At 39.5% G+C, this 26,715-nt stretch overlaps 3 protein-coding genes across 7 annotated transcripts in view; 1 reads left to right on the top strand and 2 right to left on the bottom strand.

The window, feature by feature from the left end:
- Window positions 1-386: 386 nt before the first annotated feature.
- Window positions 387-6,794, bottom strand: LOC113167176 (nicotinamide/nicotinic acid mononucleotide adenylyltransferase 1). Its single transcript, XM_026367590.1, has 9 exons — window positions 6,725-6,794; window positions 6,264-6,392; window positions 5,771-5,954; window positions 4,065-4,189; window positions 3,034-3,429; window positions 1,611-1,922; window positions 1,273-1,451; window positions 1,068-1,169; window positions 387-921 (listed from the first exon to the last, which is right to left on the bottom strand). The coding sequence occupies exons 2-9, from the start codon at window positions 6,376-6,378 to the stop codon at window positions 862-864; spliced, it is 1,473 nt and encodes a 490-aa protein (XP_026223375.1). The 5' UTR covers window positions 6,379-6,392; window positions 6,725-6,794; the 3' UTR covers window positions 387-861.
- Window positions 6,795-6,855: 61 nt separating this feature from the next.
- Window positions 6,856-9,745, top strand: lzic (leucine zipper and CTNNBIP1 domain containing). 2 transcript variants are annotated; one of them, XM_026368446.2, is made up of 7 exons: window positions 6,856-7,038; window positions 7,351-7,476; window positions 7,669-7,804; window positions 7,932-8,030; window positions 8,157-8,252; window positions 8,442-8,523; window positions 8,616-9,745. In XM_026368446.2, the coding sequence occupies exons 2-7, from the start codon at window positions 7,376-7,378 to the stop codon at window positions 8,669-8,671; spliced, it is 570 nt and encodes a 189-aa protein (XP_026224231.1). In that variant the 5' UTR covers window positions 6,856-7,038; window positions 7,351-7,375; the 3' UTR covers window positions 8,672-9,745. The 2 variants fall into 2 exon arrangements, with proteins under 2 accessions (XP_026224231.1, XP_026224229.1); XM_026368444.1 differs by having other exon boundaries at window positions 6,857-7,038; window positions 7,340-7,476.
- Window positions 9,746-11,188: 1,443 nt separating this feature from the next.
- The window catches only part of clstn1 (calsyntenin 1), a 32,603-nt gene continuing 17,076 nt past the window's right edge, over window positions 11,189-26,715 (bottom strand). For 2 of the 4 annotated variants that reach the window (XM_026368699.1, XM_026368696.1), the window contains 16 exons: window positions 26,392-26,587; window positions 25,847-26,055; window positions 24,944-25,093; window positions 24,479-24,664; window positions 24,134-24,382; window positions 22,205-22,326; window positions 21,914-22,076; window positions 21,564-21,614; window positions 20,428-20,585; window positions 19,875-20,023; window positions 19,036-19,280; window positions 18,010-18,180; window positions 17,599-17,744; window positions 17,288-17,423; window positions 16,109-16,293; window positions 11,189-13,341 (listed from right to left, as the gene is read on the bottom strand). In XM_026368699.1, coding sequence (XP_026224484.1) covers window positions 13,147-13,341; window positions 16,109-16,293; window positions 17,288-17,423; window positions 17,599-17,744; window positions 18,010-18,180; window positions 19,036-19,280; window positions 19,875-20,023; window positions 20,428-20,585; window positions 21,564-21,614; window positions 21,914-22,076; window positions 22,205-22,326; window positions 24,134-24,382; window positions 24,479-24,664; window positions 24,944-25,093; window positions 25,847-26,055; window positions 26,392-26,587 — 2,711 coding nt within the window. In that variant the 3' untranslated portion in view covers window positions 11,189-13,146. The remainder of the gene's footprint in view (window positions 13,342-16,108; window positions 16,294-17,287; window positions 17,424-17,598; window positions 17,745-18,009; window positions 18,181-19,035; window positions 19,281-19,874; window positions 20,024-20,427; window positions 20,586-21,563; window positions 21,615-21,913; window positions 22,077-22,204; window positions 22,327-24,133; window positions 24,383-24,478; window positions 24,665-24,943; window positions 25,094-25,846; window positions 26,056-26,391; window positions 26,588-26,715) is intronic. The other 2 variants (XM_026368701.1, XM_026368700.1) reach the window with 1 other exon arrangement.

Consider the following 26,715-nt stretch of genomic DNA (forward strand, 5'->3'; position numbering starts at 1 on the left):
ATCATATTACATTTAATACTTAATCCGTGAAAGATGTATATACTTATAAGTCTGTCTAATGATTTGTACAGCTAAATAAGTGGCTACTAGATAGCTGCTTTGTAGTTCATCTGAGGCATGGAAGTATATTTCCTGTTCTGTTTTAAAAAGCAAATAAACGCTGTGGTTATTAAAGTTAAGTACCTGAACAATCAAGACATTAGTTGATGTAGATGAAAAAATCACCTACTGAACAATTTACACTAGGAGCCTCTTTTTATTATTTATTATATCACAGTTCCTGCCTCATTATCATATGTGGGATGAGTGATGACAGATAGATTTGTGAGTGAGCTAATAAAATCAGAAAAAGAACTTAATTTGTACTAAAGACAACATAAGAAAAATGAAAGAGAGAAATGCAATTTCAGATTTCTATAAAAACCCAGTTTTATTACACACAAATTCACAAATATCACCCCACTTTCTGTTTTTAGCATCATCCAGTAAAAAAAACAAAACAAAAAACAGCTGATTTGTCTTATTTGAACATGTTTTTTCATTCAGTTGAAAGGATCCACAAACATGTTTGATAATGAATGTTTCAAAAAACTGAGGCCAACACCATCAAGCGACATACCAGCTCGCTGTCACTATCTGACAAAAGTAATGACATGATACCATCTAGTGGTGTAAATCCATACCCTGGAAGGAAAGACGTTTTCTCAGGAACTCAGCCTTGAAGTCACATTACAGAGGAAAAAGTTTACCACAGACAACGTGGTTTACTTTTCAGGGTTTAGAGTATTAGATCTAGCACATGATGCCTTTCTTCGCAAAGTAACTTCTCCAGAAATGCAAATTTGTAAAGCAAATTCCTCTTCACTCGTTCACTTTCTTCTTAAAAACTTGACTGCAGACCTCTCCATCACAATACAGCTCCTGATGGTAATAGGCCAAAGAAATATAGAACATCATTACTCAAGACAATTATAATGAGGTGATGATAATTAAATCTTTAAAGTTACTTTAGTTTGGTGCATTATGAAGAACAAATCTGATTAAAACGTCCATGTTCATGTTCCTACCAGATGCAGCTTGTCATCTTCAATCCAGTGAGCCCAGCCTCGGTTCTTCTTCTCTCCAGTTTGTTCACACACCAGTTTGTTCCCCTCCCATGTCACCAGTGACTGCTCATGTGGCAGAGAGGGAGAGTGTTTTAATAGCCCGTATAAAAAGGTACAACACTATGCATGTTAGCACTTTCAATGCAGTTCTGCCAATATGCTTCACCTTCACATGTCTGTTGTCCAGTCCCTTGGTAAACTCCTCAAAATCCTGACCCACTCTGAAAGATATGGTGTAGTTTCGGAAGGTGCTGGTGGTTTTGATAATGTAGTGATCACCCTTCTGCTCAATCACCTTCTTCTGCTTCAGCTTCAGAGCAATTTTTCGTAAGTTAGGGCTGATACCTGGAGGGGTTGATATATGATGTACAGGCTATAAATCTACGGTACAGATGCACTCACAGGCTACAGGCACATTAATTTTACATAATCCCATGCGTACAATAAACAACTGATCCAGTAGAACGGCTAAATAATTCCTAACATCATGCTTTATGGACTTACCTAATGCGATCATGTAGCCATCCAAGTTGACATTGCTAATGATGTCCCACGTACCACAGAGACTGGCTGGCATTTTCATGAACTGTCTACTTCCTGATATAAGTTTGAATATGTTTCTCAAACTGCTGGGCACCAGAGGAGTTCTGAAAAAAGCCTGAGACAATGCTGTTGTGAGACAGACCTGGGGTAATAACCGTAGGTGCGCCCTTCCCTCAGTCGTTGACACCTGCAGGTGATGTGAAGATGAGGGAGGTGCTAACATCAGTGCCAGTTTGAAGCCAGACGTGTCGGACTGGTCCCACTGTGCTGAATCTTAAATGCTTGTAAGTCTATGTCAAGCGTCACACATTACTTGCACATGCACACACCTTCGTGTGAAGGGAAAAGGAAATAAAACAACAAACTTTGTAGTTATCCAGGTAGAGACACAATTCCAGTGTGAAATAAAATCAAAGATGGACCTTGTCTTAACATTTAACTGTTTTTTATACTTGTTTTTACTTGTGAAAAGATCAATGGTTAAAATATTATATAGTAAAATTCAACTGACTCAGATTTTAACTGCATATCAGGATAAAAATAAAAAAAAAGACTTATCTAGTTACTTTGTATTAGATGAAATAAAAATTAAATTATGATATACAGTGTGACTCTTTCTCTCATCTCAATCTTTCTATTTCACCACTGTGCCATCACAGTGAGTTTTTCTCCCTTTGGTTGAAATTTGTTAACTGCTGTCTGTGATGATTACACAGAACACCCCCGTGTTAAGCACTTGTTTGTTTCACATTAGCAGTTTTCTGTGTGATAATAGCGTGGAAACAGCAATGAAGAGCTGGCAAGCTGGAAAACAAAGACCATTGTTTATTTCTGGTCAACACAAGTCACACTTTCATTTTCAAAACTGCACATATGACATATTTCAAATCTGCGTAAATAAACATATTTAAGGTATATTAGCTGGTTTTAGGTTTTGCCTTGGGAATTTGATAAATCCTAGTCTAGGTAGTGATGAGCTGAGAAGTGTAGACTGAAGCAAGTGGTAAAGGATTGTGGTACTTGCAAAAAGATTCAAATGTGTTTGTAAATCATAAAAACTTGAACATCATGCATATTAAATCATTTATATAAAATTGTAAAAATTTGGTCTGGTTAAACCACTGCTCCACTTGTTCATGACTTGCTTTTCTACACACACACAAGCTAACTTGTAGCCAAGTGAAAATAACGCTATATTCAAATAACTCAGCAAGCCCATGAAGGTTTGTTCGGCTAAAATAAAACTATTACAAAATACTACCGTGTAGAATAGGCACTGGTGAAAGCTAAAATCAAATGTCTGATTTGTTTAAAATTCACAGTAAACCCACAGCACCTAGCAGCTCACAGTTTTATTTTTGCAGCTACAGCAGTAAACTTCCTCAACTTGAGGAGGCACCTGTAAATCTTTGAAGAGGTGCCAAGACCACATCAGCATTTTTCTGCTCACTCTCAGCATTGTATAGGTCGTGCTCTTTTATGTAGCGAAGCACAGGGTCTGGCAGAAGGTACTTGACGCTCTGACCTCGGCGAAGTGCCCGCCGCACATGTGTGGCTGAGATATCATTGGTCACCCACTCGTGCACCACATGGATGTTATTGCGATACTTCCACAGCACGTCTGACTGGTTGATAAACTTGTGTGGGTCACAGCCACTGCGAGTGATGCACACCAAGCCGTGGCCCAGAATCTCAATGATATCCTCCTGCTTCCACAGATTGGGCACAGCAAAGGACTCCAGGACATCAGCCCCACACAGCAACTTTACCTGAGGCCTCTCTGAATGGAGGAAAAGAGTTCATAATAAACTTACAGTTGGATGTACTGTAGTTATTTTTAAATTTACAAAGCTCTTTAACAAAAAAGGAAAACAGCAAACAAAAGCAAATGTAGAAATAAGACAGAGTAATCGTAATACAAAGTCAACATTTCTGTTAAAAACAGAAGAATATAAAATTGCAAGAAGAGAAAAGTCTATGAAGACTTAAGAATGACTTAAAGAGACTGAAGCAATAAATAGCCATTACAAATTCACAGAGCCTAAGATTGTGTCTTCAAATGTCTATTTTTGTTTAACCAACTGTCTCAAATCCAGACATTCACTTCGCAGTGATATGCAACAAGGAAAAGCAACAAATCACTGAAAAGCAATGATGCATGCGATGCACACATGATGCGTGTTTTTTTTTCCTCGCCTGTCTTTTCTGTTGGTGGTGTAATAAGTTGCCACCCACCACATGACACCACACCCTGAGTATTCACACCTTTTTTTCATTGTCTTTGTTATTGTGTTAAGCTGAATACAGTAAACCATGAATACAGTGGAAGCAAGATGAGGCTTGTTATCTGTCTGGAAAAGGGAGGAGTTAAAAATAAGACAGAGAGCAAACCCTTCACAGCTAGACATGATGTACCTTTGCTTTTCTGATGAGATGAACCTTTAAAATAATTCTCCTTTATACGTCTCTTTTTGGCATACTTCACCGTGTCCACGTCATCGTTGTTCTGCTCTGCTGCAGGCAGCTCCTCATAATGATGCCTACAGATAAAATTAATAGAGAATAAACATCAGATTTTCACATTAAAAACAATCAATGGGGGAGGTATCTATAAACAGTTAACAGTACTGAATTCAGTTTATCATTCTGAAATATTGGTAATATAGCACTCAAGAACATTTATCTATTTATAAGTATATTATGAAATCTAAACCTGGCTTAGTGTTTCCTATAGTCTACAACTTCCAATTCACTAAAATCCGCTGCAGTGAATTTGGTGATGATATTCTTTTTTATATACAAAATGTATGCATCTCAGTGATCAACAACAAATATTTGAATAAACAATTCAAAAAACATTTTCAATTAAATTTTCAATAAAACATTTGTTTTATTTATTACTAAAAGTTAACATTTACTAACTATTACCCCCTAACATTGCTGTTAGGGGTAAAAAGATGCTACTAAACAAGCTTAACAGAGTCAGATAGTCACACTAAAAGACATAAAACAATTAGAAATGTTAATAAGACGTCTGAGACGTGTAGTCAGACCAGAGCTGTACAGTGAGAGAAATGGAGGAGACTGTTCAAGCTGGAAGGCACCGATAATAGAAAAGAAGAAAGAAGAAGAAAAGAACAGCACTCCATGACTAATATGTAATGCGGTTATTAAAACAATCACTGAGATATTGCAGTAATGTCAGTGGTTCCCAACCCTGGTCCTCAGTGACTCCTGTCCTACTTGTTTTCCAACTAGCCCTACCCTAGACACTGCTCATTACCTGGATCCGGTGTGTTCAGTCAATCAGGAAGATACCAATTCACGTTGTCTTCCAACACTCATCTGAGATGGTATCTTCCAGCTTCTGATTGACTGAACGCACGTAATCCTGGCAATCAGCAGTGGGATGGGCAGGGATAGTTGGAAAACAAGCAGGGAAGGGGTCCTTGAGGACCAGGGTTGGGAACCCCTGGAGAGGAAAGTATTTGATGTTGCTATTGTCTCTCTTGGAATAACACACTTTGTTATCTACTGTATCTCACCTCCCTAGTCATGTTTCATTTTTTCTTTAGCTCACAAATTGTGCACGTGAAATTTTATCACTTCATTACTTTCTATTTCTTTATGACACAGTAACACACGTGCAAAAACTAAAGTAAAGTCAAATAATATATATACTTCTTTTTGCTGTAAAATACGAGATGAAATTTTCAATTTCAAACTGAAATTGAAACATTGAACATAAAGCTTTAACTTATGAATTCAACCTTATGATAGTAATGCACAATATGCATAAGCAGCATCAATACAATTATTTTAATTCTAAGTGCTACTACAATACCTAGAGTGTTAATGTCTTAAAACACTGTCTTTGTTATAATTTGTGCCAGCAAACACATGAAAACTGGGCATGAGGGTTATTAGTTGAACAGACATTAGTACCCATTTGATGGATAGGCTGCTTGTGTAGACAAAGACGAATTAGAGGTAAGCAAAAGGGAAAATGATTGAGCAAAGGTTTGACACATGTCTTGGGCAGATTTCCTTACACCTGCAACAATAACTTGAGACAAAACACACAACTACTACTGCCACAAACATGGGAAATGTCAACTTACCGAACAACTTTAGCTGTCTCCACCCACTCTGGCTGCAAGCTTTCCCAAGAATCCACAGTGATCCAGTCTGACGTTTCAGTGGCCAATCTGGCCATCTCCAGCCGGTGACTGCCCTTAATTAGACCCTTCTTCTTATAGCCATCACCCACTGGAGACATTATGCCTTTCACCACCCTGTACCGACCTGAGACACAAAGGAAGAAGTGTGATTTGAAGTTGATAGACATAAAATGCACAGAGGATGCAGTACACTGTAACAGCAAATTGGGAATTGAATGGCCACTTCCCTGGTCCTTTGGACCCTTCGGGGAAATGTATGATTTGTGATATCGGCCTATACAAATCAAATTTAACTTGAATTGACCTGACTTAGATAAAAATGATATTGATACCATTTTTATCTACACAGTATGAAGTCATGAGAAACAGTGACAACGTGCAATCTTTAAAATTCAAAAACACAGACAAACAAAAAAAATCTATTGCACTCAACCTGTGTCCTGCAGGTGATCTCGAGCCAGTTCAAACATCCTCAGGTGCATGTTGGTGATGGGGTTGAAGGACCCGCAGGCCAGTAGGACCACGTCGGTTAGCTTTGGACCCTCCATGCCTCATGCTGGAGCTGTGTTTACAGCAGATACAGTAGCCAAAACAATCAACATTTAAACGTTCACTTGGTGAAAACATTGTGTCTCTATAACCTAGTCTGTGGGAGCTTTCTAGGACAGCATAAATAATTACAAACGCCAAAAATGTGACCACATGTAATGATAATGTTAGCTTCGTTTCACATGAGCGCTGCTAGCTTCAGCTGTTACTAAGCAACGGTGAACGTAGCGTTAAAGGACGCTCGGACAGACCAAACACTAGCGTTAACTCAAACATTAACGTTAACTTAAACAGCAAACTTAACGTCTTTGTTAAGTAAAATAATGTCAACAGCCACCATATTACCAGGGGAAGCAGCTGACCTGCAATGTGTCGCCGGCTTCCTGTCATATGGACGCACGAAGATGAAGAAAAGTGATTGGTTATGATGGAGCAGGAAGAGGACAGCCGCACCTACACCCCTGAGCTGCGTTCACGACCACAATCACCAAAACCATACATGACTCGACAAACACAAATATTTTGTAACAGTGTTTAAAAGTAATTCCAGTTCGTGGGATACACATATACCTGTCCATGTGATGTTACGGCATACTTACTAAACTGCTAAACGCATCGCAAGACCGTTTTAGTTACATCTGCTAACAAAGAGAGTTCTGGTAAGATGTTTTCTTTTAGCATGCTAGCTAGCTAGCCAGCTACCTAACGTTAACCCCAAACAACTATACCTGTTAGCTTTACAGTATACAGCCTGTGCTCTAAACCCAGATTATTTTACCTTTTGATATAAGTGGTATCTAACTCACTGTTCAGATTGCAAGGATAGCTCCAACAACGCTGTTCAAAACATCAGTCTACAGATAGCATGCTGCATTTACGTTACGTGTTTGGGATAAGCTACGTTACTTGGACAAAAATACCAGCGAGACAAATATCTGGCTTGTGTTATTCTGTGTTTAGTTTCTCCGTAGGTTTGGAAAACCCGTTTAACAAAGAATGGCTTCTCGTGGTAAATCAGAAACTGGAAAACTGAGGAAAAATATGGAAGAACAACTGGACAGACTGATGCAGCAGCTTCAGGACCTGGAGGAATGCAGGTGTAGTATAGAGAAATCAATCAAATCCACAGGTCAAAATTCATTCAGGACACTTCAGCATCTTAAATATGACAACTTATAATCCAATTTATGCTAGAAAATCTTATAAAAACTATTATGCTGTTAGGTTATAATCGTTTATTATCCGGTATTTTCTCCTTTTTATATATCTTACACACGTTTTTATTCTAGAGATGAACTGGACGAGGAAGAGTATGAGGAGACAAAAAAGGAAACCTTGGAACAGCTGAGTGAATTCAATGACTCTCTGAAGAAGATCATGACAGGGGACATGACACTTGTGGATGAACTCAGTGGAATGCAGCTGGTACGGACAATTAATGGATACGTGTAACTACTGTGTATTAGGAGCTTGCAGCTTACAGAAGACCTAACAAAAGGCAATAGGGTATAAACAGTCATATATTTTCTTCTGATGTCTCTGTACTCATCAGGCAATCCAGGCCGCCATCAGCCAGGCATTTAAAACCCCGGAGGTGATCCGACTTTTTGCTAAGAAGCAGCCGGGACAGTTGAGAACCAGACTAGCAGAGGTTTGGACTGCAATGTCAAATACATGATTATTTATTTATTTTTAAAATTGAACTACTTAATCATTTAGCATTTAATAGTGGATTGCTTGGCCTAACAATTCGAACGGTGTGTGATAATCTGTCCAGATGGATCGAGATGTCATGGTGGGGAAACTGTCACGGGATTTGTACACGCAGCAGAAACTGGAAATTCTCACGGCTCTGAGAAAACTGGGAGAGAAGGTGAGGAATGCTCACGACATAGATGTTTTTCCATGGATGATTCAGTGTCTTGTGTCCACACAGACTCTTACAGCTGCTATTTTAGTCACTTCAGTATCACTGCTCTGTTCTTTTTAACCCATTCCAACATGTTCTAGTTGTCCAAACTAATCTTAAATAAATTGCACATCATTCTGGTTGGTCTGACAGCTCACTACAGAGGATGAGGTTTTTCTAACTGAAAATGCAACAGCTACTCTGAGCCAGTTTGAAAAAGTGACTGCAAACCTAGGTGAGAATAAACCTGTGATTTCATAGGACTGTTTAATTACACAAATTACTGGACGAACACCCACGTTTATCTTATTCTTTCCTCTTTTTCAGGGTCAGAAGACAAAATTATGGCTTTGGCTAGCTCTGGTGTGAAAACCAAGGCATAGTAATTCTACAAAATGATCATTTTAACTCATCATTTTTAACTGTGTGCCAGCTGGTCAGTGATTCTGTAAATAATCAGTGCACTTTTCTGTGTTGCTGTAGATAACACTTTTTAACAGTATTGTTTTATAACCCTCAACTTTTGTAAATGTCTTTTATTTGTCCAGATAAGTTTACAGTTGTATTATAGGTACGAGCAGGTGCTTTGTTTAATTCAAAGACGCGTGTGAATGTGGAGGCCGTTCTTAAAAAAAACGCTGTTGTGATGATGCTGTATTTCTTACTAGATTGACATGTCCGTCCTAAAACAAACAAAAAAAAAAAACTGTGGTATTTTTAATGTGTTGATTTCTTGTATGTGTGATTCAAATGTTCAAGATTTTAACTAAAATGTGCGTGTGTACAGAGATTTGGACAAAATAACAGGAATGCCACAGGATGTCCCGAAGTGACTAAATGACACACATATGGAAACCACATTTCCATTTCCACATTTAAAATTAGGGCGAATTTAGTATCATCAATTTCTAACCAGTTTGGTTGCAATGTGAGAAGAATCCACTTAATGGATTTGCTGCCATCTCTTATGAAGGTTTGTGTGATGGTTGCAGTAGCCATGTCATGAGGCTACTTCAGTTTGATGAATAGTCATTGTTAAAATTTAAGAAACATGAGGTCACTCCACAGAACCAGACAAAGTGTTTAGTGTTCATAGTTGTTCAAAGTGTAAGATGATGATGATGATGGCTCCAAGACTATGCATCTCTTCAGTTGCTAGTTATATACCTGACTGACATATTTTAAATGATGTAAGAGGATATGAATTCATGCATTTGAGGATACACACTAACTACAATTTGTTAGGTTCAGTTTTTTTTTTTCCTTTATCGTCAGCTGTTTCTATTATTTTGTCCAACTTCTGTATAGTAATTTATTTTAGTGCAGTAATCAAGTCCAATACTGAATTGTAATGCAGCTTCACATGCGACTTGTTGTAAATCGTTTCAACCAATGTTTACAGCATCAGTTTAAATTGATGTTCAACCTTGAATGTGTGATTAAAAAAATAGAGTATATGGGAAAAGCTTTTTCTTCTTTTTTTACTGGTTTTACTTATAAAATGTTAGGGGGCTTCAAAGAATTTTATTTCCACCACCAGAGGACACTAATGCTCAAGATTTAAAAACACAGGGGATGTATCATGAGCACTACACTATCTTTATACTGGTAATGCTATCAGTGTGAGCAGCAACTGATAATAAAACAACATGAGACAGAAGTGATACCCCATCTTATCATCCTTTATTTTGTTTACGAGCAAGCATCAACTTCACTACAATTTGCCTTTCAATTGGTAGAAAAGTGAGAGCAGCTCCAACAAGCACAAAGGAAGCATCCAACTATTCTGGAAACACCGCGACCTTCCATTTTGAGCAAATTTTTAAAAGAAAACTATATATATATATATCTGGAGTGTTGTGGACTTGTGAAACAGACAATCTGAGAATCAGTAGTGTATCACATCTCCTTTCTCACTCCAGTCTCACAACCCCACATGGAACGTACATAAATTTGTGGTTCATGCGAAGTAAATTCCCCTTATATCTTAGTGTTATTACAGTATGGCTGCATTTCAGCTTGTTAGGCAGTGACATTCAATTCAACCAAAAGACACTTAACTAAGGAGATGAACAGAAAGTATATAACCCAGAAAACTTGAGATGGTGTAGTCGCTGTGGAGACTTGACCTCAGAGTCAGTGTGCACAAGTCAGTGGCCCACTGTATCGTACTGTAGCTGTAGATGAACTGTGGACATTGAGTGTTTGACATATTGAAATGGTGAGAATTTCAGAGCTGACAGGCTTATACTCTTGTGAACTTCATGCTGCCCTCAAAATCATTTCTCGACAACTCAGGCAATAGGACACTGTTCAAAATTACCTTCACTATACACGAGTAGGTCAGTTAACAGTATACCCATCTACGCTGCCAAAGCAATTTCATTATTATGTACTGTACATCTTTTTAAAAGTGGATTCTGTCAATATGATTTAGTACAATATCTATAGAAGATACAATATGAATCTACTTCCTCTACACATCAACATGGACACATGACATCTATGTAAAACATTTGTCACTTTTAATAAAACTAGCAGTGGACTATAGTTACAACAAACTGTAAGAAGATGTAATCCCCAGCGCTGTAGGAAAACTAGCATTAAACAAAGTCAAATTAAAAAGACAAAAAAAAAAAAAAAAAAAAAAGACAAAAAGCCACAAATAAAAGATGCGTTTCGTTAGTCCTGCTGTTTGCACTATGATCGGCAAAAGGCACTCCCATCTCAGCCGGCTCAGACATGGCCCCCTTTTTCAGTCCAAGTCCAAGTCATCATGAAGGGGAGACTGTTCCCTACATTTCCACCACAGACTACATATCATAAAACAGCCTGAACCTAAGAAAGTAAGCCAGGATCCGTCTCCTAAAGAGCAATTAACTTGATTTTTGGCCTCTGAAAATAGATGCACGCCAAAGACGACTCATTTCTAGTCCAGATAATGCCACATTTTGTGCACTGCTGTGCCCAGAATTTGATCTGCTTTCATTAATGCAAGTTACGTTTTACTAGGTACCCAACAACACAAGACAAACACTAAATAGTTAAGTGTGAAGGTACATTTGATTCTGTTTGGAAAGATATATACAACAGTGATGGGCAACAATGTCTGAGAGAAGACAGGGCTTGGACACATTTTCCCAATGAATCGTAACAGTTTTACAGTAATACCAGAAGGAAACAAGTTTACCAATGTAAACAAATGTCTTTGAACAACTCTACAGTACCATGTACAATATAATGTAGTGGTCTAATGCAAAAAAAAAAAAAAGAAACATTTTTAAGATTCAAATAAGGAGAAGATTATTCATTTTAAAGTGTTTTCCTATTGTAAGGAACCAGTTTAAAAATACATATATATATGTATTATTTCAGGTTAAATAACTGTACCATGGAGCATAGAGTTGCAACAATGCAATCCTGAAAAGTATGTTCATTTCACTTTACCTGAAAACAATGTTAGCAACTGCACTTTTCAAACCAGACTCCACTAAAGCTCTGTCTGTCATAAAATCTGTTCTTTCAGTAGTTTGAAGAGTTTTTTTCCTTCCTACGTCTGTCAACACAGCAGGACTGGGATACACTTAAAAGGCTTTTTAAAGCTGCTGCAGTAATCTCTCTACCTGTCCAAACAAGTTGGCAGAAATATTAGGACCCATATTTCAAGATCAACAGGACTGCAGTACCCGCTGGCCTGGTGTTTGTATCGATACGCACAAATTGTCAATTTGTACATTAACGTTTCTCTGAACAAAAAGAAAAAAATCCCTTCTGTACAACAGTGAGATCTACTGGGAATGAAATACACTGGATGCCTGGAATAGATCGTTGTCACCTGTGCAAGCAAAGCACACATGAAGCTAAAACTATCAACCAGTCCTGCCTAAGAGAAAGAAGAAGAAGAAAAAAAAATTTTTTCACCCTGAAAGAAAAAAAAAAAAAACCCAAAGAAAAGACAAAATGGATACCAGCTTGTCATGGAAACCTTCGCTTAACAGTCCTGGGTTTCTCATCATGAAGCGGACATTTTTATACAAGCTTGATGGAACAGCTTTTGCAGAAATTTAGCAACATGCTAGAGGCTCTGTGACACAAATATTCTACATTACGTACTGCGTCATTTTTAGATATTGGACCCTGTTGAGTAGGCCTTCACGAACACACTGACTAATTACATGTTGTTGTTTTTTTTTTATGTATTTACAAAATCTTTAAAAAGCAATTTATTTCTCTACACATGACTTCTCAAATATCCTCATGCACTAAAAGAAAGAAAATAAAAAGGAAATACAGTCTACTTGTTAAAAGCATTTTGTTTTACTGTGGACTACAAGTCAAGAGAACTCAAGTCAAAGCTATATGTGAGTTTAGCGGCAAACAAATCTAAAAGCGTCAAGCAGAAATAGAACATTTGGAAAAAAAATATTCTCCATTTGAAAGCCTCATGTCAGAGAAAACAAAGTGCAGGGTTGGCTTCCTCACACAGTTCAAATCAAATGTAGGCCAAGTTTTCCTGGGAATTAAAATATAATAAATAAAATTTAAAAAACAGTAAAAATCAGCAATCCGGTGATGACTACACTACACTGAGTACCACCACTAAGATAACAATAGGAAAACTTTGACCATATATAAGCTGAAGGGAATTTTCATCTGTCTTTGCAATTTTTTTTTTTTTTTATTTATTTTTTTTTACATCATGGCTCCTTGAACATGAAACTATCGTGGGGGAGTGTGTGTGAAGCAGTGGGTATGAGGATCTGAGTGAGCTGGTGATGTGAGCGCAAGAGCTTGTGTCAAGTGTGTGTTGGCTAATGTGTGTGTGTGTGTGTGTGTGTGTGTGTGTGTGTGTGTTGTTTTAGTAAGTAAGGGTGGAGTCGTCCCACTCCAGCTGCTGCTGTCTGCTGGCCCCCTGCTGGTCCTCCGGCTCTCCGCCCTCCTCGTCTTCGCTGCTCTCTGACTCAGCGCTCGTGATGTCATCTTCCTCCTCTCCATCCTCGCTCTCCTCTTCCTCTTCCTCCTCCTCTTCACTGCTGTGCTGGTCCTCGTACGTCTGTGTTGGAGACAAAGGGAGAAAGAGGGAAGGTGGTTATGGACAGTCACTACGTAACTAGTTCATTTACCAGGGACAGCAGACAGTGCTAGACCTAATATTAAAAGCAGTATTAGTGCTTTTAGTTTAGCTTTTACTGCTGTTATTAAAGCAGTAAATTACAAAAATACGAATCCTGATTTCAGTAGAAATAGCCAATAAGGATAATAATAATAAATAATACATTCCCAAGGTTAAGTGAAAACCCAGAGTTGTTTAACCCTGATTTGAGGGAGACTACGTGTTTTCAGTTTCAGAAACCGAGATCACTTGAACTTCACGGCAGCATACTCCGTGAACTTAACCTGCTCACTTGCAGGTACTGATAGAAACAGGCTTACAGATTATACTAAAGATATGTGAATTTGATGTATGAAGATGAAGGTTTAAATCCGCTTGTGCAGCTGAAAAGACTGGCAAAGACTGGAATTTGGAAGTGCAAGTGTTTTACTTTCTATTAATAAATGTACAACACATTGAAACTGAGTCATTAGATGATGAATTTAAAGATGTTTAAACTGAGAAAATGTTACACCCGCTTTTGAACTGCAAATCACCAGAGTCATTATTTTACAATCAAAGGTCTATAAAATAAATGTATTCATGTGTTAATTTCTTTTTGTGCTACTAATAGCAATTTGTCCCCATCAGTTTACAGATGAATAAATATGTTTAATAACTGAGTGTAGATAATTATCAGTTGCACTTCAGTTTCTGCTAAGGACATCTGATAAGTGGACTACACTGAAGAAAACTATTAACTCACTGTTTTCTCTGTACTCTTAACTCAGACTCTTTCACTAACGCTGTAATTTTACACATAATGTGCAAATAGTATTGGAACAGTGAGGCCTGTTCCTTTTTTTCTGCTGTGGACTGAAAGCATTTCGGTTTGACATCAAAAGATGAATATAAGACAAAAGGTTTCAGCTGGTGTTTACATCTGGATCTGATACATAAGTTGATCTTTTGTTGGAACCCATCCATTTTCCATGTGAGCAAAAGTATTGGAACGTGTGACTGACAGGTGGGTTTAAAACCTGCGTAAAACTGATTATACAATAATAAATATCACTGAATGCCTACGTTCAGTTTCAGATTTGGGTTTTGCCTGTTCTGACTGCATTTATAGTTAAGAGGTGTAACCACCATGGAAACCAGAGAGCTGTCTATGGGTGTGAAACAAGCAATTGTGAAGCTGAGAGAAGATAGAAAATCGATGAGAAAAGAAACCACAGGTGTCCTAAGTAACAGTCATCAAACAGGAAGACTGATTAAGACAACAGCAGCTGACCACAGAAACATTGTGAGAGCTCAGCCCAAATGAGCCCTGAGGAATTCTGGGACATTTTGATGATGAGACAAAGATGAACTTTACCCAAGTGACGAAAAGGCTAATGTTTAAAGAAGGAAAGGATCTGCTCATGACCCCAAACATGCAAGGTCATCTGTGAAACACAGTGCATGTGTGCATCAGACTTGGGCTGCATGGATTCTTCTGGGACAGGCTCATTAATGTTCATTGGTGATGCAACACATGATGGCTGCAGCAAAATCATCTCTGCTGTAACATTTTGTCCGCCACTTTAAAAACAGATGCAACCAAACCGATTGGGAGATCATTCATCATGCAGCAAGATAATGACACGACACACACTGCCAAAACAACAAAGAGGTGTATCAGAGGCAAAAAGTAGAAGGTTGTAGACTGTTCAAGTCAACCTCCAGAATTAAACCCTATAGAAAATCCATTTACCTGCTAAAGAGGAGACTGAAACAGATTTTTTTGACTCCTATTAACCTTTGCATGTCAAACCCAAATGTCTTCAGTCTACACAAAAATATCAAAACTGGTCCAACCCCTTTGGATGAGAGTGTATTACTAAATCCACCGGGTTAAATGTTGCCTCTGCTTTTTATTATTACCACAGTAAATTATATACTCTGAGCCCCACTACTAAAGGCTTTGTCAGAGTTGATTGATCTCACTTTTTCTGAACCAAAAACTCTGGGATTTCCACCTTAAACATCATGTAACAACATGTTAGTGAACTGTGCACAACACACTCAACTAACTGGTTCTGATGATACCAAAAGACCAAAGAAACAAAAGATCTCAGAAGTCAGCTTTTCTGGATGCTTTGCATTTCCCTTCTCAAGTTACCATTCATCATTTACTGAAGTTGAAAGTGTGTTCATGTCCCACACAATAATTGAATTAAAAACAAATGTATACAAACATGTTACTCACTTGGGATGTGATGCTCTTTTGCAACTGAATTCTGTGGTTTGTGCTATGACAGACCGCTGTACATACAGCTGCTGCATCATTGTGACTAGCTATCAACTAAATGTCAAAATATACTGCAAATCAAATTAGTTGCAAGCTCACAAAATAATAATAATTATTAAAAAAGACAAAAATAATGCAGCTGCACCAAAAATGCTTTAAATCTAAAAGACATTAGTTGGTTGAATAAAAATAATCCAAATATGTTCCTTTTAAATGTTGAAACTCTGCAGTTATGTACAACAAGGCGTCTTTCACATCCCCGCAGAACTGGAAATCATAAATGTTGGATAAAACTAGGGCACAGTCACAACATCTACCAGAGGGAATTAGCCGGTTAAAAACCTGTCTAGGCTGGAACCCGACCACATTTTGTTGAGAAGAGAAACAGCTTTTCATCAGCTAATCACCACAAAAGACTTTTTTTTTTTTTTTTACCTCCATTGGATTGACGGTGATAGTGAGGGCTGAGTCATCCCAGTCCATCTCGTTCTCTTTGCCATTCTCCTGGTCTCTCATGGTGCGCTGGTGTGCCGCTCGGATGCGGAACACACCGAGGATAATCATAAACACCAGGAAGCTCACACATACCACAATGACAATTGTGGCAGCGCTGGGAACCACTGCAGGGACGGAAACACAAATACAAAAAAAAAAAAAACCACATTAGATGAAAAATATGTTCAGTTTGGACACTTTAGCGTACAAAAATCCCCACTGCAGGTACATATGGGGAGAAGTTTCCACATTTGTCAGAGGATATTTTAGGGACTTTAGTTCCATATTGTGTAGTTATGTGTCTTCCATTAAATGGGTTTGCCCATCTCATGCCATCCTGCTCCACTTTACCACATATTAGCAGGAAAACGCTCCTCTTATGAGGTGGCGGGCTTAGTGAGCTTGACAGCCTAGAAGATTACGGAGACAAGGAAATAAAAGGTTGTGCTCAGAGCACCGCCTGTACAGATGTCACAGACAGCACTCAGGAGTAATCCCTAAACTTGAGCCATTAAAAAACAGTGTTTCATGTGCGTCCTACTTCTGGTTAACAAGACTGTAATCCATCTGCACCAAGGCTTGCCATACCAGATAGATTTCCAACAGGAAAACAATTAAGCAGATTACTTATTTGATTATGACGTTTGGCACAGGCGGCGCCAAGATGTCAAGCTCGGGGAGGCTGACGGATGCATTCTTCTGTTTTTTGCACGTGATTTCATCATGGTAAAAATTGCACATTAATGATACATTTTAGTTTAGTCCCACCAGAATGATGCTGCTACAGTAGGTTATACTCTGTGCTCTTTTCCACTGCATATAGGTAACAATTAGCAAATTTAAATCCACGTGATGCATGTGAAAGGGTCAGTGATACACCAGAATCAGCTTGGTTAGTTAGTTTCTATACTATAAACTATAGTCAATAAGAACACTCTCCTGCTAGGAAATAAGGTGCCAGGCACAGGGAGGTAGCATGAATGAATGGATGAACTACTGTCCATTACACAAATAACATTCAATGTTGTTGACACAGTCTCGGCCTCTAAAATTAATTTAAAAAGGGCAAAGAAAAGAAGAGTTTAGCATTTCATATGTAAGGCTTCCACATTTCAGTACCTGAAGCCTGGTGAGCGTTGACCAGGTTGTGACCAGACAGATCCACAGAAGCATGGTGGACTGGGTTAATGAAGTTTGGCTGCACCATGGCATTGTTTGCATGCTCCACAGGATTGGCTGTGTGGATCACATTCACCTAAAGAACATAGAAAACATAAACAAGACTATTATAAAAGCTACTAAGACTATTTTAGATAGTAGTCTTATGAGGGGACACAAATATGCTTCAATAACAGAGGGGCATGACTTGTAGCCCTGTGTTGCGAATGCGTCACTCTTACGCGATGTAACTGACAAATGGTCGGTCATACCTCGACCTTGAAGTCGTTGCTGATGTAGCGACCGTTGAGTTCAGAGCAGACCAGTTTGAATTTCCTGTCAAAGAGAGCCTCAGTGTGCCAGTTCTTGTAACGGACAAGGTGCAGGACCTGCTCATAGTTGGCCATAGTGTTGACACCTGGAAGACACAAAGTCAAAAAGAAATTTGATCAAGATTTATAAATACACAGACAGTGGGTCCAGTATATGTAAATGTCCTCAAATCACTATAATTTACTGAATTCATAAAATTTAATTAAAATGAATTAAATAAAAATAATAAAATTATATTTTTATTTCTTTATTTCTCAACATTTAAAGTCATTGTGTGAAGCTATCAATCCACTGCCACATTTCTAGCAACCAGGGCTGAATGCCAATTTGGACAGCTCTGGGATTTGTACCAGTGATGACGAGGCCCAGGTTAGAGGAGCTCATCTCCAGGCCACGCTGCTGTAGCTGGGACATGTCCACCTCCAGGCTCTCATGCTCTCCATCCAGCTCATCTCCCACTACAGTCACTTCACATGTGTCCAGGTTGTGCATGATCTCCTCTGACACCACCGTCTCTTGGACTGAAAGAACAACAGAGAAAGAGAGATTTAAACTAAGGACTTTTCATTCTATTAAAATGTATTTGTTCACTGTGCCTGTAATTATATTTTGTGTGTGAGAATGAAAAGAAAAACACAATATTTATATACCAAAATGTTTAATTGCACTTCACACAGTTCATTGTGTACATTTTCGGAAACAATTATAATTGTTTCTATTTTAATTTTACAGTATTTTAATAATTTGCTAATTCAGTTGGCACCTTTGGACTTTGTGGAAGCTCCTGTTCTATGATCCTTTATCATCTACTGTGGCATCTCTTGTTTGGTGGCTGTGTAAGGTGGGCCAGGTTAATACAGGTAATAGCCCAGATCTCTGTAAGCTCTTTTGTCCCATATGGTCTGCTGCTCACCACAGGACATCCTATCTGCCTGTATCTGTGTCAACCTCGTTGCATGTCTATTGTCTCTGCTCTTCCCAGCTCATGTACAAGACTAACAGATGGCACGGCTGGTCAAATGACCCCTCGAAAAGTAGCAAACAACTTATCTCTTTTGTCTCTCCCTCCCTCTCAGTGTGTCTGTCCAATCCTTCATAATCCTCACCACTTACTGCACATGTACACCGATAGCAACTGTACATTCATCGTATCTTTGTTTATGTTAATTCAAAATACTGCATGAAGCATCATTCTGTATGACACTGAACACACACTAACCCTAACTCGGTCCATATGTGGCTATGTTATAGTCAGTGTATGTAACTCAGAGGATCAGCAGGCTGAACAAGACAAGATTCGCTGCCAAAACCATTTCTACAAGTTCTCTTTAACATTATCAGGGGTAACTTAAGTGTCCCATTTGCATTTCTCTTACCTGTGGGGTCATCGTCCGCTCCCTCTGCAGCTTCGGACTCTGTGTCGGCCTCCACTTCGCGGGTGATTGTGCTCACGATTCGTAGCTCGGGGAACAGTGTCACACCTTCCTGGCTCTCGAATTCGGCTGCGCTACGGGCAAAGTGGTCAATGCCGCTCAGGCTGATTTTGGGCTCTTCGGGCTGCAACACCATCACGTAACCTTCAGCATCTGGCACTGTTACACAGGACTCCTCGTTGAAGCATCTGCGGGAAGATTTAAGGCGATTTAACAGCCAGATGAGGTGACAGGTTCTGCTCTTTAAGACAAAAGTAGCATCTTGAATTTGTTCTGGTTTCATAATTGAACATATGATCAGTTGATGCAGGATGATGTGATAGACGTAACACTGAGATGCTCTGTTCCTAACAAACATAAACTAAAGTGAACATATTAAATTGATCTGGACTGGAATAACAGTTGTGTAGTGTAAAGCAAAGGAAATATAGAAATGCAGGGGTTAAAACCTAATTTGTACCACTCTACATGTTACCACACACAAAAAAAAGAGTTTAAATCCATTCTCTTTATACATCACCTGCAAACGTACCGTTGAGAATACTTTATTGTTTTAAAAATCTATATCAAAAAGAATAGGACAACAGCTCTTCCATTCTTCAACAACACATCTCTTTCTTATGGAAATCAGGTACGATCTTGACCTCTATCTTACTTCTAAGCCTCTCTGAATCTCTATTAGGCAGCAAGAACATGCCAGACTGCTGCTGACTGACAGATGAAGTGACACGACATAAGAGATCATAACAAGTGCTGAAGTATTTTTGGCTTCTGCTACTTACTTGACGGTGGTGGAGATGCGAAGGTGCCTGATGCCAGGGGTTGGGAACTGGCGGGAGTTCAAGTACGAGATGTGTTGCATGACCTTGTCAAAGGCATCAACATCATCACCCTCCACTGTCAGGGAAGACTGGTTGGGGTTGAACTCCACCTGAGAGAAGAAAATTAGATGATAGTCTATGTGATTTGATGCAAGACTGTTTGCAATTATTAAAACAAGGGCCGAGCTAGTTTTATTTAACATGCACGACATAAAAAGCACATTTATTTAAACTCCATATTGAGCTGATACACAGTATGTTAACTTCAGCCTATTTTGTAAAACTATTTTTTCACTGAGAGCAGTGGTTAGAAATTTTGGGGTTGGAAGCGTTTCTGATTTTTCTCTACTTTACGCTTCAAGTAACTGCTCAAATCATTCTTGACTGAACTGATCTAGATTCACACATTGCGACTTATAAAAAGAGTTGAGAGTAGCGCCTTGACGCTGGTAAGCACTAAATTAAATCGTTTTCTTTAATAGATTTGTGTCTCTCCAAACTTTCTCATCCTTACCTTGACAGCTGAAGCTACCTCCTCAGGCAGCTGCACATCCAGGCCTTCCTTGCAGGTGTACAAACAGTCGATCACCTTCTTATTCTCCAGCTTGCCAGAGCGGATCATCAGCCCTGCAAGGTTCCCCCGGAAAAACTGAGCCATTCGAGCGCTTCCGCCTAAAACACACAGAAAGTAGTTAGTCAAGTGGACTTTGCACGGACTTCACCTTTTCTGGGCTGGCAATTCAAGCATGCCGTCTTAATGTGCAAAGCTGGCGTGAATGGAGTTCATGCAAGTTAGTATATGGCCTGAGGCCCAGACAACGAGACAGAAAAATGAAGGATGAGCTTATAGACGCCTTAGACACATGCAACATCTGCATTAACAGGGTGAACCACTGCCCTACTGTGGAAAAAGATGATATTAAGACAAAATAAAAGGAAACTTAAAGAAATGATTATCTATGATGATGAATTAAATCCTCCTTCATCCCTTTATTTTCACTAAATAATAGAACCATTTTGAAAACAGCAAGATGTTCACAATGCAGATTATTATATATGTGGAGCATCGATACTTCAAAGTGTATCAGTCTTGTTGTGGGAGGGGCACCAATCCTGCCAGATCAGAATTGAAATGACTGTGTCTGCACCACTGCAGAAAAAGAGACAAATGTAGACCTCCACATCTCAAGGTCACACAGTCCAGTGATGTGTGTGTGTGTGTGTGTGTGTGTGTGTCAGTGTGTGTGGACTAGAGCTTTGATATCCGATATTGATAGGCTACTGCTTCAGACACCAAGGTCATGTTCTGAAAGACGCGCCTGCACTGCCACAATTCTGCAGCCAGGACAGACTTCCGTACTCATACTGAATGACATACTTTATCATATGTCTCTTCTGCTCGTGTATGTGCAGTGAGAATGGTGTACAAATGGAGGATGACAAAAAAAAAAAAAAAGAAAATCAGCCAGCATTAAAACCACACCAGTCTCATTCATACTGCACCATGCTGCAAAGAGTTATGAAAAATAAATCTTTCTGCATCTAGAATGTATAAGAATCATTCTAGTCAAAATGGTATGAGTATGCATGGGGCGGGGGGCATTCTGGACACATGGACATATCTGAGGAGTACGGTAAGGCTTGAGCAACCTGAGGTGGGCTCAGAGACTGTCTCAGTGTCATTGTCATGTCCTGAGTTTTCTGTAAAGGGCAGAAACAAGAGAGCAGGGAGAGACAAGAAGAAAGGTTGAGGATCTGCAGGAGAGATTCGGATGCTGCATAGAAGATCACATCACAAGAGAGAGTTAATACTGCACCAGCTAACTATGAAATAACATGCACGTCATATTTTACACAAGCTCCAATCACAAGAAAGAATAGATTATCAGGTGGCATCACAGATTTGTGTAGTAATTATCAAAAAAAGCTAATTGTTACAGAAGCAGAGTACCCGTTGTTTAATTAGTTATAATTTTATTAATTATGCATTAAGACTGTACCTTGCCAGCAGGCACCAATAGTGAGCTGAGTTTCAATCTTGGAGGCGTGCAGTGGGTAGTCCTCTGTAACCAGGAAGGGCTCAAAGGCGGTCCCGTCCACAAACAGAGACACGGTAGGGAACTCCACATTAAGCACATAATGATGCCATTCTTTGTCACACACCTGGTGAGAAGGCAACCGAGGGAATGAAAAGCTGAAATCCAGTCTGTCAATGTTACACCCACACACTGCAATGAAATCCTGATGCAGGCTCTAAACTTGAACCAGGTTTGGTGAGAGAAGCAGCTGACCTGGTCGAATTTCCAGTGAAACTCTGCTGGTTTGTAGTTCTCAGCCTCTGATGGATCCTGGCGGAGGAGGAGGATCAGCCTACAGTTGTGAACGTAGAGCGAGTAGTGGTGTCTGTTCATCTCTGCAGAAGAGAGTTGGATCAGGTTAGAACCACTACATGTGTAACTGGGAATATTAATGATTTCTTTAATCAACTGTATTAGTATAAGTATATGTATTAGTACTGTAGTTACTGTATTAGTATAATCACTCAGTAATACAGAGAAAATCTTGCCTGCAACTAATATTAAACATATTGTTATCTAACTTGCAAATGCAGCTGTAGCTGGTTGTTAATCCTTAAAAGATTCAAAGATTTACAGTGGTTTCTATGTGTATTTTTAGTATTTTTAGATTTAACTCAATATCTAACAAACATCGATATTATGATGTCATGTGCTTTAATCGTGACTACAGTAAAATCCGGGCCTCTGGTGAAACTAAAGACACTGCTAAAGCAGAATTAACTGTACACTGGTATCAAGAATGGAGGTCACAAACGGTGCTGAGATCACGGGTATGGGAGCTTCCTATTCAGGGTGCAGACATTCTGATGTAATCCTACTTATATAAGCCTAAGACAAGAGCTGATGAACTGCCCCCCCCCCTCACTGTTCATGGCACAGACTTTACAGTCAATAAGCTCGAGGAGCTTGTGACTGCAAGTAAAATTTACAACTAGTGACAAAAATGGAGAGGTCAGCAAGCACTCAGCAGACGTAACAAAGAAGAAGTGCGTTTCCATGGGTTAGTCAGCCAGCTGAGCAGAAACGGTAATTATAGACTGAAGTGAAAATGTTTTTTTAATTAAAAGCATATTTCCAGACACCATATGGGGTATATATCTGGATTAATTAGTATGAAAAACAAAGAAATGTAAGTTTAGACTCCACCAGGTATTTCACCACAATAAAGGGTGATGAAATTTTACATAGAGTCCATGTTTGGTCTTAACAATCGTTAAAACAACGTTATGGTACAGTATTTTTTGTCCTGCTTCAGCGTTATTGTCCAAAAGCCCAATCAGTAATTTGTGGTACTTTAACTTGCATGTATATTTACATACACTACAGTTTGGGGTCACATAGAAATGTTAAATTACACATTCAAATTAAAGTGTTATTGAAATCGTCAACTTTCCTCTAAATTAGATCGATCATGGCCCTCAGTTCACCTATGTAGATATTTCAAAAACAACCCTATCTCCAACTCAAGTTTGTTTTTTGTTTGTTTTGTTGACTACTGTGGGCTCAACCATCTTCAAGTCAACATCAGTAAAACAAAGGAACTAGTGGTGGACTTCAGGAAAGCTGGGAGTCCTGTCACCCCTCTCTCTATACAGGGGTAGGAGGTGAAGATTGTATCCGAGTACAAAAACGCTTAGAGCTGGATGTACTTAATGAGGAGGTTCAGGTCCTTGAAGCTGTGAGAAGGATGCTGTCCAAACTCCTCTCAATTCTGGACAATCCCTCCCACCCACTACACAGTGTGCTGGCTGGACAGGGGGGCACATTCAGCCAGAGACTGATCAACAAAGTGCTCCAGGAAGGAGGAACAGACCATTTCTTGTCATATATTTGTTTTCATTCCACCCTAGACATCCATCATACATATTCTGTATATATACTGAGTTCCTTGTATTGATGTTATTGGTGTTGGTGTGGATCCTTTCTGGTTGTGGTTCCCTTTACTGTGGGGATCGTGGTGCTCTAATATTGACATATAACTCAAGACAATGCATTTCTAGAAAAGAAAAATTACACAAGAAACAAGACAAGGACATTTCCAATTGACCCCCAAACCTTTGAATGATTTTATTTGTGAATGCAAGGAGTCGGGAATTGAACCACCAACTTTTAAATGATTTTACTCTTTCCCAGGTTTATTACCTGTCTTGTCAGAGTTGCAGAGTATGGTCTCCTTCTCATGGGCCCCAGGGCCATGTCTCATCCACACAGAGATGGTGAAGGGTTCCTTCAGGCTGGTGCTCACCATGCCATCAGGCACCTTTATGGCCTGGGTACCATTGAACTCAAAGACCTGGTCGCTGTCATGTCCGTTATCTGTGGGAAGTCCTACCGTCCAGTTGGCAGAGCTGCTCGGTGCAGGAAGGAGCTCCACTGTACCAGAGCTGGCTCCTAAAAAAAACCCAACAACAGTCAACAAGGACAAAGGCAGTTATACTGGGCCCTTGCATTCCAGCTAACAACAATGTTTCCTGAGCAGCTACTTACCGCACAGTTTGTGCAGTGACTTCTCAGAGTACGTGTCCCGGTCGCAGCCCTTCCCAATATGGTTGGTTTCCAGTTCAACACTGGCCCGGATGGAGGTGATGGGCTCATCACAGGTCTCCAAGTGCACGCTGGGGAACAGGGCCAGGCTGCCTGTGCCAGGTTCATATTCAATCCTCTTATTAAAGCCTGAAAGAGGAAGAAAGAGAGAATGAAAAGATGTCCTTCAGTGCAGCACCGATAACAAGTAAGCAGTCCACACAGTGCCTGTCAATGCTGATTACTCTTTAAGAAGTACTTGGAGTATTTCAAACATGATAAAAGGCCTTATGGCTTAAAGCAGTCAAATAATCTTTTTGATAATAGTAGCCTGTTTGGACTCTGCGTTGGTGGATTGCTTTTGTTCAACAAAGACACACCTCACCAGCGATGGTTGGCAAGTTACAGTGTGAAGGAGGGCTTTGATACCTTGCCAGCTGGGTTTGCAGGTAGGTTTGACACTGATCTTGACCAGCACGTCCTCGGAGGCACGGTTCTTTCCACAGTCGTAGGCGGTCACAGTCAGCTTATACATATGCTCCTTTCCATAGCTCAGTTTCTCTGTGTTCTTAATGAAGCCTATGCAAAGAAAAAACAGCAGGTAGAAAAAAGCTTTCTGAACTGATAAGTAGCACACCAAATCAAAGAATTTTAGACTAGACAGAACTGCCAGTTCTGCCAGAACGGCCAAACAAAAATCTTTACACACGCTTCCAAGAAATGATTATCTGTCAAGCCGTGGTAAAAACATAATATTTATTTATTAATTTGACAATTCTTATGGCCATTGTAATCCTCAGATTTCTGCTTAAAATGCCGATAGTTCATTAACAAGCTCATGTGTTTATAGTCTAGTTAGCATGCAAGTGACGGAATTTGATTGACTACAATCACATCTCATCTCCGTGTCCTTTTATTTGCGCCTCAAACACTAATTAGCTGTCACAGCTGAACACAGACACCAACATTATGTATCCTTTCTCTGATTGTTCCCATCACATTATCACCTGTCTGCATTTCCTATTTAATCAGAGTCGGCATCATATCAGCTGAGCCTGGTTATCTGATGTCTTTCTTCACTGGATCTTTAATTTTGTTTTACAGGGCACAAAGATAAATAATCCCACTCTTGGACATGAACGACTGAGTGACTTGGGTGATATTTCAAGGAGACCGTGACTGTCTCCTAAGCTGTGGTGAATCCTAAACAACGGCCTTGCACCACCATTGTTTACACAGATCAATAGCCAATGTGATGTGTGTCAATACAATCTAGCTCTTAGACATGTGCCGCAGCTTTTTCCAACAAGGGAGCTACGTGGATGTCCTTACCATCTTTGTCTATGGTGAAGGGCACATCAGGGGTGACAATCTCGTAGTTGCAGATTTGGCTGAACTGGAACGAGCAGTCGGCGTCCACTGCCTCCACCTTCAGGATGCTGTCATACTTCTTTCCCTCAATGACGGTGGCTTTGTAGGACTTCTCCTTGAACACTGGCGAATACTCGTTGATGTCGTTCACCTGGATGTGGACAGTAGCCCTGACAGGGACAAATTCAAGTAAGGACACTTATTTAACCACAAGTCCCCTTATGTCACACTTAATTATGATATGTGGATTGGTAATGTGTCTGATTGGTACTCTGTGATCCACTTTGAACAGATACTCATAGTAGCTTTCACATATGTAGTTTGGTTCAATTAGTCCATTACAAGGAAACTAATTATACAGCCATTTCACCTTCACACTGACTCAGTACAAACAGTATTTACAGAGGACAAATGAGACACACAGACGACAGGAAACAGTGAGTTTGTTTAAAACAGAGAAAACCTACGAATGCACACTGAGAAATGAGGCTTATTAACTGACTCACTTGTGGGACTTCTTCATGTTGGCACCATCAGGACCCTCTCCACAGTCATAGGCCTGGATGGTGAAGGTGTGCTCCTTCTGAAGCTCACAATCCAGCTTGTCCTTGGCCCGGATGACCCCCTCACCAGTGGACTTGTCCAGGACCACTGCCTCGAAGGGGACATTCTGTCCGTGGATCCTGAAGCCGCAAATCTCACCTGAACATGTCAAGAGCCAAAGGAGAGTTTGCTCAAAATAAGTGACGACAGGCGTTAAATGTTTTTGTTTAAATAATAATAAAAAAAAGTTAACAACAAAACCATAAATTCACGCAAAAGAAAATAAA

This window comes from Anabas testudineus, chromosome 7 (assembly GCF_900324465.2).
Source record: "Anabas testudineus chromosome 7, fAnaTes1.2, whole genome shotgun sequence".
Taxonomy (NCBI): Eukaryota; Metazoa; Chordata; class Actinopteri; order Anabantiformes; family Anabantidae; genus Anabas; species Anabas testudineus.

Bases quoted from the DNA above. Each gene is read 5' to 3' on its own strand.
- LOC113167176 (XM_026367590.1), bottom strand. From the start codon at position 6,378: ATGGAGGGTCCAAAGCTAACCGACGTGGTCCTACTGGCCTGCGGGTCC. The intron at 4,190-5,770 runs GTAAGTTGACAT...TTTTATCTGTAG, and splicing joins GAGACAGCTAAAGTTGTTCG to GCATCATTATGAGGAGCTGC. The intron at 3,430-4,064 runs GTACATCATGTC...TCCTCCATTCAG, and splicing joins ATCTCATCAGAAAAGCAAAG to AGAGGCCTCAGGTAAAGTTG.
- lzic (XM_026368446.2), top strand. From the start codon at position 7,376: ATGGCTTCTCGTGGTAAATCAGAAACTGGAAAACTGAGGAAAAATATG. The intron at 8,031-8,156 runs GTTTGGACTGCA...TAATCTGTCCAG, and splicing joins TGAGAACCAGACTAGCAGAG to ATGGATCGAGATGTCATGGT. The intron at 8,253-8,441 runs GTGAGGAATGCT...TTGGTCTGACAG, and splicing joins TGAGAAAACTGGGAGAGAAG to CTCACTACAGAGGATGAGGT.